Source organism: Lepisma saccharinum, chromosome 10 (assembly GCF_977018435.1).
Source record: "Lepisma saccharinum chromosome 10, izLepSacc3.1, whole genome shotgun sequence".
In the NCBI taxonomy this organism is placed as follows: domain Eukaryota; kingdom Metazoa; phylum Arthropoda; class Insecta; order Zygentoma; family Lepismatidae; genus Lepisma; species Lepisma saccharinum.
In genome coordinates, this window is record NC_139238.1 from 56264130 (window position 1) to 56274795 (window position 10666).

At 39.4% G+C, this 10666-nt stretch overlaps 1 protein-coding gene across 1 annotated transcript; it reads right to left on the bottom strand.

Moving 5' to 3' along the window:
- Positions 1–6570: 6570 nt before the first annotated feature.
- On the bottom strand, positions 6571–9810 carry LOC145994110 (uncharacterized). Its single transcript, XM_083130197.1, has 2 exons — positions 9280–9810; positions 6571–6675 (listed from the first exon to the last, which is right to left on the bottom strand). The coding sequence occupies exons 1-2, from the start codon at positions 9808–9810 to the stop codon at positions 6571–6573; spliced, it is 636 nt and encodes a 211-aa protein (XP_082986323.1).
- Between the last annotated feature and the right edge of the window lie 856 nt (positions 9811–10666).

The window sequence follows — 10666 nt, forward strand, 5'->3', positions numbered from 1 at the left end:
AGTCTGCTTTCATTTAACATTATTAGTGCAATTTTTATTATAAATTATTATTATGTCACGCGAGTAAAATTTAAAATGTTAAACCTGTTATTTATATCAATTTTCATTTTTAGTGACCATTATCCATGCGTGAGTCCGCGTTGTCCTCCTGATGACTTTCATCTTCATCTTGACCTGTTAGTTCTCCTCACCTTCACCGTCATCTGGCGCATAATATTTTTTGAGTCTCTGGACGGCAATAGGTCCACTATTGTCTTGCCTAGATTGTTTTGGAATACCACCAGGTATGTGTTAGAATTCTCTTCTCGGATATTTGTGGCCGAGCCCTTATAAATACCCGAAAAGCACCGTGCGGTACCAATTTTCTGACTGCTGTCAAAAATTAATACTTAATCACCTGGTTGAAATTTGATCTGTTTCCTCTACCGATCATAATATTTCTTCAATTCAACGTGTCGCTTTGCCAAGTTATCCGTAGCGTTGGTTGTTTTTTTCCAATACTCAAAACCGTACATCATTCTCTACATTTTCACATCTTGGTGTGTGTAATGCAAGCTCCCAGGGCAAAGTAGGTTTAATCCATTTACTAAAAAGAATGGGCTATACCGCAAATTCTGGTTCTTTGTAGTGTTATAGCTGAACACACTTGGTTCTAAATATTGGACCCAATCAGTGTGTTTTGAATTAACATAACATTTCATTATACTCTGTAATACGCCGTGATTGCCTTCCTGAAACCCTATCAAATTATGTAAACCTATTGGCGAAAAAGTGATGGTTATTCCCAATTTATTGCAAAGTTCCTGAAATAGATTAGATTTGAATGCTGAACCACAATCGGTATAAATATCTTGTGGCATTCCATAGCGTAACACTATTTCTTCATACACAATTCAGCAGCTCTACTGGCCGTACAATCCGCAACTGGTTTGGCTATTAAGTTCCGCGTCCCAAAATCTGTTGCAGCAATTATATAACGGTGACGAAGATTTGACGAAGGAGGATATGGACCTGAAACGTCTAGGCAAATCCGCAGGAATGGCTTCTGTGCGGGAAAAGTACAAAGTTCTCCTACTGGTGGACCTGGACGGCGTTTATTCTGCTGGTAGGTAATGCATTCCCTAATTTTCCTTTGTATAAATAATTTCATATTCGGAAAATAAATTCGTGGTAATGCAACATTGTAACACTTGGTAAATCAAAGATGAGAGCCTCCTATGGGTGAAGCGTGGAGTATCTCAATCACAGAATCACGTAACGTCATTGAAATTCATAACAATTTCCCGGTAGTGGCTCCTAATTTTTCCTGTCTATATAATAAACCATCATCCAATACATGATGATATACCTGCTTTTGGATGGATAAAGGTTGTGTTCCAACGTCCTTCTCTTGGTCCTCCAGAAGTTTAATAATTGGGCAAAAAAAGGAATCCTGTCTCTGTTGCTCCGCAACATCTGAGGATGCATCAAACAATGTAAGTGTCCTGGGTCGGGGTTCCTCTTCAATGCTGCCATCTTCTATATTTTATCCACATTCTCTGCTGAGGGGATCGGCGATGTTCTCCGTAGTTGACATGTATAGGAGTGAATGAAAAATCCTCCAAGAGGCTACTCCATCGAAGAAGCTTTGAGCTTAAATTACGGGATGTCCTAATATACGTAATTGCTTTATTGTCCGTGTGCAAATCGAAATGGCGTCCCACAAGAAAAAACTAAATGATTTTAGAGCATATAAAATTGCTGTAAGTTCTTGTTGAATTACACTCAATCTTTTTTCAGTGTCGGTCAAAGTTCTACTACAGTATGCACACGGCAAGTATTCTCCTTCTGCATTGGGCTGCATCAACACGCCCCTGACAGCATGAGATGAAGCATCGGTAAAAAACATTGGTGTTCTTTGCTGGATCGTAAGGTAACAAAACAGGTGCAGTAATTAGTGCTTCTTTTAATTTCTCAAATGCTGATTCTTGTTCCGGAACCCATGTAAATTTCTTACTTTTACGGATTAATCCTTGTAATGGTGATGCAATGTGAGAAAAATTTTTGATGAACTTCCTCACGTAACTGCAAAGACCTAAAGACATCTTAACCTTTTTTGTGGTGGTAGGAATTTTATAATTCTTAATGGATGATAGTATCCTGTCGCTGATGCGATACCCATATCTGGCAACATTATGTCCTAAAGCAATTGTCTCGTAATATCCAAATGAACATTTAGGCACAGCCAATTTTAATCCGGGAGATCGTAAACATTGGAACATTTTTTTCTAAATTCAGTAACCTATCCTGAAATTTGTTTGCAAATACAAACATGTCATCAATATAAAAAGCAAAATTATTATCATTCATACCCGCTGTAGCGAGCTGGAAACACTGGGTCATCGCAGCGGGTGATGTCACATGTCCCATGGGTGTAAAATTCATAGCAAATTGTCCCTTGGCTGGTATAGTAAACGCAGTGTATTTTTTATTCTTCTGCTAAAGGAATCTTGAAGAATCCTTGTTTAAGGTCTGCACTACAGTAGTAGCTCTTACCGGCCATATTATGTAATATTTCTGAAATGTTTCCAATCGAAACTGCATCGAAAACAGACCTGGCATTAAGTAACCGAAAATCCTGCACCATGCGATAAGCTCCTGATTTCTTCTTAACGAGAAAGACTGGGGAATTATAGGGAGAGGTTGTAGGACTGATGACCCCTGCTTCTAGCAAGTTGTCAATTTACTGATTAATTTCCGAACGCAGGTGTACAGGTATAGGTTAGGCTGGGACGTGAAATTCAGAATCGTCTTTTAACTTTATACGATGCTTATAATTAGTGGCACAACCAATGTACTGCTCAGAACATGAAAACACATCTACATACCTCTCTAATAATTGTGTAAGTTGCAACTTCTGACCGGGTTCTAATGGTTTGTTAATATCAAATTTAGTAATGTCGTGCACTTTTTTGTCATGGTGCCAGTGTCCTTGGTCACCATAATGTTAGGTCCTTCGTCATCTGCAGAATGAGGCAAAGCTGGAACTGGATATTGCCATGCCTCTGCGGTACCTAAGCGTGCTCCTTTCCTAATTTTAATTTTTTAAGAGTTTGGGTTGGTAATCCAAATTCAAAATGACTCCGGATTTACAATGGCTCGAGGCACCATTAAGCCCGTGTCCATTTGAAACTGTAAATCTAATTCTAAATAAGTTAAATTCTGATGACTAGAATTTGTCAATTTGACAGGAATACATAAATGAGACCTAGGTTTAATTCTAATTTGTCTGGAAGTTACAAATTCAGGCACATATAAATCCCTGATCAGACTAGCAACTCTTATGGATACGTCAAAAAATGTTCTGTGTTCCGTCCTTAACTGGTTCCGCGGAGGAGTTCCAAATCTCCTCAATGTGAGTCGATTCTGTTCAAAATCAAAATTTGCTTTATGAGCTCTTAAAAAATCATTACCCAAAATTGTCCCATGTTCAAAATTTGGAATCATCCGAAAAGGGTGGGTAAAATTGCGGCCGTTTATTGCAAATGTTAACAGGACAATCTCTTTAATTTCAATTTGTTCCTTTGCTACTCCCCTTATGGCCGTATGAATTTTAAAACGTTTAGCTGTTGAAGGAATACCTCGATCACTAGTAACTGATACTTGGCTCCCGGAAACCACAAGAAACCTCTGACGTTGTCCCCCTATCACTGTGTTAATGTAAATTAGTTCCTCATAGGGGAAAGTAGAGACTGAAATTTGTTTTCCTACAAAATCTACACATACGTCTCTTCTATGGGCATCACCGCTCGTTTAAAGCCTCCTTGTTCTGAAAACAAGTGGCTGCCGAGTGATTGGGATAATTACAAATAGAGCAGCGTGGTCTCTCCCGTTGCTCTTCCCTACATTCCTGGAGTCGCCTTGCTGAGGATGAGGAACCCCGCGAGTTCTGTCCGCGGAAGTTTGCACGGCCTCGCCATTGTTGGGCATTGCCATATCGCCTATTGTGATCTGAATTATTTTTATTATTAGGGTGTGCATTTCTATACTCCCTATTATACTGAGGTCGTCTATTATTACAACGGTAGGAACCACTATAATTATTTCCTGACTGATAATTGCCTCTATAATATGGTTCTCCAAATTGTCTCTGTCCAGATGAGTCGGTGCTAGGGTGTTGTTATTGATTGTCCATGCTATCTAATCTAAAAGTAAGACTAGCTAATCTAGCTTCCAAACCAGTTTCCTGAGCCTGGGCTTGAACCTTGTTACTTTGAGGATTGTTCCCTAATTTTAATTGTTCGACCTCCTTCTGCAAGGAATCGAATCTTGCATCGATCTCTGAAGTAGGTCGCAATTGTGCAGACTCAGCAGTAGCCAGATTGTTATTCTGCAATAAAATCTGCTGCTGTTGCGAAAGTGTTGGTGCGCTGTTCAAAGGAAGGAATAAACTGTCCCTTTGATCTTCGCACCTCAGCTCTTTCAACTTGCGGTGTCTCATCAAGAACTGAAGCTTTTCAAAGGATTTTAATTCCTTAAGCAACCCATGCACTGACTCGTATTCTTTATGATGGATATCTTTCATGTAATCCACCTGCAATCCTAAAATAATTTGTTTGATCTGTTGTTGAACGCCCATTTTGGGATCTGCTTTAAGTAAAAGGAACTGCTTGCCCGAACATAATTTGTAACTGGCTCAGTTTCCTTATGTAATCTGTATCGAATTTGTTCCTGGATCTGGAGTTGATCCAAGGACCCTGTATATTCGTCTTTAATTTTTTGTCTTAAATTCTCGTAAGAACTGTCTTCGTTTCCTTGGACATCTTTCCAAGCCTGAAACCATCGCAACGCTGGCCCGGCTAAAAGGGCTGGGAACATTTTCTGCTTTCTGGTACTGTTCCAACCATTTAAAATGGCAAGGCTATCTACTTTATCCAAAAATTTTCATACATCTTCCCCGGCAATCCCTTGAAATGGGATACCCTCTAAAATTGTTGGGGGAACAAACTGAGACTGAGACTTAGTTGCAAATTGTGTTGGGCCTAAATCTCTAAAATCCTGACATTGATGCTCTAATTGTTTTTCATATTCCTGTTTTTCTAATAATTGTCGCTGAAGGCGTCTAGTTAATATTGGGCTACGTTTAAATTTTGGGGTCGAACTTGCAGTTGGACAGCTGACATCTAAATTAAAACTTGTAGTCCCTCGTGCTATGTCTAATAACTGGTAAAATGTTTCATCGAGTTCATCAGCAAGGTGAAAGCTCGACATCTATCATGGCATATATAATAAAAAAAAATCCCATTCGGCTAAAAAACAACTTTAAACCCTATGTATTTTCAAAATCAAATATGGCAATGACATACAAAAAACATTAAAGAAATTAGCAAAACAAATTTTGGGGTGGGGCTATATTTAAAACTGGTTAACAATTTTCCATCTCATTTCCGAAAAAATGGATGAAAGCCCTAAGCATCTCCATCACGTATCATTCTAAAGAATGATGGGATCAGAACCAGTCACTTCGCAATTAATTGCTGGGTGATGTTAGCTATTCATCATTTATTCTCTATGATGAGAGCACTCGCCATTGGGATGACGAGTTAACGCTTGGCAATACGAAAGGTACAAATAAGATTTAGGAACTTAACAGCTAGAAATGACAATGGTCACTCGATGGGTTTTCTGAACCTTTCAACCTGAATCATGGCTGGGTTTTAGTATAGTTACCTGTCTATCTGACGAATGAAGATAATTACGATGAATAAAATACACTAAGTCCTCTGTTGGCGTCTCTATCGGTTGACCAGCGCGTCGTCTCACCTTTGCTCCACTGCTCTCCTAACCTCTCCACTCTCCTTAATTCCACTCTAAAGTCTCTCACCTCTATATTCCCTAGGCCATGGAGCTCTTCCTCCATGCCGAATAGTGTTTTTAATTGCCACTATGCAAACCACTGACTTCATAGGCAGAAGAAACTACCTGTTTCCTGAATAGCTCAGGAGGTTTGCATAGCACAACACTGTGCATTGTTTACATGCCTCAGAGGTTGAGACAACTGAGAAAAAGAAGTGAATGCCCTGGTCAACATGAAGCATTCAGAGAGGCTTTTTATAAAATAAACATATAATCTTAGGGATTGATACGATATGTTAACGGCTCTGTGCATAAGATTATAGGTAATAGAATCTGTTGATTTTTTAAATCAAGTACAACTGTAGCTTGTCCCACAACTTGTACATAACTATTGTTGACTCCTTTCAGTTTAATAGTTGTAGCAGAATTTGTACATTCGGGAAACTGTTGTTTGAAATGTCGTACATTGAAAATTGTAATAGCTGAACTAGTATCTATCTCCCATTTTATAACCCGTGAATTTATAGATAAGTTAATTGTGTAATTTTCAGAAGAAAATACATTGTTTGCCGAACTTTGCGGTGAAGTTTCCGAACGTTCAGCTGAACTAGCTAATACAAAATGTTGACAGAGCGCTTCTACCTTTAGATGATTTAGCCTGAGCGCTGATGTATTATCTGGAAGCTCCTCATCAACAGTTTCATTGCATGAAGGATCGATCATTGAATGTTTTCTTCACTGCTTTAATACCTTTACTCTTATGTTTCTTTCTGCATTTACTGCTTCAATGTCCTTTGCATTTACAGTAGTTACAGATGGAATTCCAAGCACGACATCGTCCTAGTAATGAGATTTAATACAATTGTCACACTGACTAATGTAAGGTTTTTCGTGTGTAACTTTCTCACGTTTCCTTAACGAACACGAATCTTGAGAATAAGATGATTCTTTAGTATACGATGAATTATCAGGTTATCATAAGATGTACAGCTAGAGTTCATATGATAATAATTTGTATGTTTAGGATCTGAGAATATTACCATCTCATGTTCTAGGATTTCAAGCCATAAAGCTAATTCCTGGCATTTCGCAAAAGTTAAATAACTTTCCGATAATAACCGTTTGCGTGTAGTATCAGACTGCAATCCTATAATAAGTTGTTCCACAAGAGCTTCCTCAAGGTATTGATTATACATGCATTTTGAAGCTTGGTGTTTCAACCTTACTATGAACAGAGAAACCGATTTCTCCTTGTACTTGAATGCATTTTCTGAATTTAAATCTCTCTGTGAACTTGTCCACTTTAGGCCGACGTAGCATTATATCTTTAATTGTCGTATACAACAACTGAGAAATATCTTCAGCTGCAGTAACATCACATAATATTTTAAAAGCTTCTGGACCCATAACTGCAAGAACAGGAACCCTCCTTTCTTCAGAAACATTTTGAGCTACGCACAGTTGCTCGAACCTTAAGACATAACTGTCAACGTCTTCAGTTTTCTCGTGAAACTCACTAAAAGGAATATTAAGTGTCATTGTATAAATAATAATCACACGGCGATGGATCCAAGTATCGAAGTGAATGTTCAGCACCGAATGTTATCCGTCAACTAAGTGACCAAGATAAATCTACAGAACGTTAGTACTTACGTACGGTTGTTTCAACCCGATACACACATTCTGAAATAATAAGAGATGTATAATCTCCATGTAAACAAGTTCAGTTCTGAATATTCATGAACGAAATACGCACTTCACTTGAAATCGTGCCACATGTGTACAGAGACTATCATATAGTTGTTAAACCAGGAAAGGCATTATTCACGGCCTCGAACAGTGCAAGAGCGATGTAAAATTCTAAGAATACCTCTGCCTGATTGGCTGTTTCAAGTGCCTGCTGTAACGACGAGTAAAACGTCAACTTCTTAAGTGACCAGTCAAATCGCCTATCCCCCCATTAACACAAGAGTTAGGTAAAAGAGGAGGGTTTGCGCCGGAAACTACAAATGTCCTAGTATATAGAGGCTTTCATCAAGGAGAGAACCTACCTGCAAGTTGAGTTTTGAAGTTGAAATTTTTGAGCACACTTTATGCACAAATATACTAATCGGAACTTGAGCCAACGTTTAAAGTGGGATCCGAAACACTATGTACCTCCAACGGATATCGAATTAACGACCTCTTCGTTACAAGGTGACAACGTTACCACTATGTCTTGCAGAGAACCAGTAATTAATTAGTTGACGTAGTTTTTCATCGATTTTCTGTCTTGTTTAATTATGATTATTAGTTTTTATTCTATTTCGAGGGGTGACGCTATTGTTAATTAATCAAGCGGAGAGTATAGGGGGAGGGGGAGGTAGATGAGTCATGGATGACTCATGCGCACGTGTGAGCTTGGTTTTAATGGTGTTCCATTAATGTACAACATACACTATTATGTATTCCGTTGTCACCCTAATCTAACCCTATTGTTGTACTTTATATACGCGGTACAGCTGGATATGACTCATGGATGATTTATGCTGACGAGGGAGTTTGGAATTAAAGGTTTTCCATTAGTGTACAAAAATATAGGGTAAGGACGGGCCAAACGGACACCCTAAGGATATATTGCAAAATTACTATCAAACTGTTATTGCAAAATTACAAATATGGTCGATACAGAAAGTGTGAACATTGAGTTAACAAATAGTACAATGTATAATACAAAATAATGAACGTTGGCTTCCAAATAGTTAAATGAATCAGTGTGTGTAGCAGTGTCCGTTTGTGAGAGGGGCAAATGGACACTAGCTCATTTATGAACTGTCATCATTCTCACAAGAAGAACGCACAAGGTATTGGTCATTTCCATTCGCAACGCAATATACGTGGAACCAGACAGAACACACTAAGCACTGCACCCAGTGTTGACCCTGCTTGTACACACCGTTGCATACACGGCACACATCTTTTGCGGTGCGTTTAACATGCTTTGCCTTTCTTGATGTTTGATTTGCTGCAGTCAGTTTTTTCTCTTTGAGGCGAGCGATGAAAGAAGGATCCGTTAATAAGTGCAATTCCCCCGTTTTTCGTTTCCTGTCCGAAGTTTCAGAAGTTGATGGCAAGGGGTTCAGTTCTTGAAAACTTCCTTGGGAAGTCTCTGCGAGACATAGTGGTAACTTTGTCACCTTGTAACGAAGAGGTCGTTAATTCGATATCCGTTGGAAGTACATAGTGTTTCGGATCCCCACATTATCGTCTGTCGCTAAAGGTTCTGGTGATCGTTGATCTTGACCATTCACTTCATGGACAGTTCCAGGAATAAATGCTTGCTCAGGCAGGCGTTGTGGATTAAATGGATGTATCCCACATGCATAAAACACATTTACTGCATTCCCCACTGTGGTTTCTTCCAAGCCTCTGCAAAAATACCACCAAAAGCCACTTTATTGATACCTTTCCCGGATTTCTTCGCACGTAAACTCTACAGCTGTCGTTGTAAAATGTTTTAAGTGGCCCAAAGAACGACACGTCGAGCGGCTGAAGTTTGTGTGTGCTGTGTGGAGGTAAACACAGAAGGTACACGTTATTGGCTAATGCTTTCTCCAGAGTTGATGGATCTGCACAATGAGATCCGTGTCCATCAAGAATGAGCACTACAGGACCAGGGGGTTTGACACTAAGGAAATGGTCCATAAAATGAGCAAACTGTTCCCATTGCATGTAGCCACTATCCGAAAGAACTATTTTCGTCCCAGGAGGCATGCCAATTCCCTCGTATTTTTGACCCTTCATGATAACAAAAGGAGGTACATACTGGCCAGTTGCAGATACAAATGCCATAACACTTATTTTTTCTCCCTTTTCACAATTCGTTTGGTTCACGACTTCTCTTTTGCCCCGGATTGATATGACTCGTTTTGGTTTGTAGATCAGTTGCAAGCCTGTCTCGTCACAGTTGTATATGTTGGCATGTTTGTCCCACATATTGTGTTCGTCTAGCAACTTTGATAAATTATTGTAAAATATGTTAACATTTGCCTTAGATAGCCATTTAGCGCGAGCATATGACAGAGCCTCTGCAACACGCAAGCTGAGTTCCTTGTGACGAGCTAAAAATCCTTGTATCCAGTTCATCCCTGCCATTTGTAGATCATTAAAGGAGTGTGGCACACCATTTGTAAATGCATACCGATATACCAAACTTCGGAGTTTCTTATAGGTCAAACCATATACTATAGAATCAAGTTTCAGAAGGTGCTGCACCAGTTGTACCTCCACTGCTGGCCAAATTTCGGAATTTGGAAGTTGCTACTCACCCGTCTCCGTAAAGTGTTCCGCGGAACAGACAATGTTATTTCGGCTGTAGGTAGAGGCATGTCATCTTGTACTGCTTTAACAGCCCTCTGCATATGCTCATCTGTCCAGGAACAGCGGTCTGTGGTTCGTTCACCATCCTGTAACAAGGAAACATTATTTTAGAAAATCATACATCTGATGGGTAATACATGCATTACATACAATTCACACATGCCCTTTCGATTTTGAGTCAAATGTAGATTAGTTGCTGAATTACATAATACCTTATAGTATTTAAATGATATGCACTTTATACATGTCCGTTTGCCCCAACACAAGCCTGTCCGTTCGCCCCGCCTGTAACCTTGGGCTTTACATTTTCGAAAAACCCACCACATGGCAACAGCATGTTGACACAGGCTGTGTATGTCGAGGAAGCAATGCCGTATCCACACTACAAATAGCAACTTTGGCGGGACCATCATAATCCACGCAATCCTTATGTTCCGCACACAGATTTTTACTGTTTAGGTTTTTGCTAGTA

Coding starts and splice junctions, on each gene's coding strand:
- LOC145994110 (XM_083130197.1), bottom strand. CDS start 9,810: ATGTGGGACAAACATGCCAACATATACAACTGTGACGAGACAGGCTTG. Junction 6,676..9,279: donor TGCGAAGAAATCCGGGAAAG/GTATCAATAAAG, acceptor TCTCATTACTAG/GACGATGTCGTGCTTGGAAT.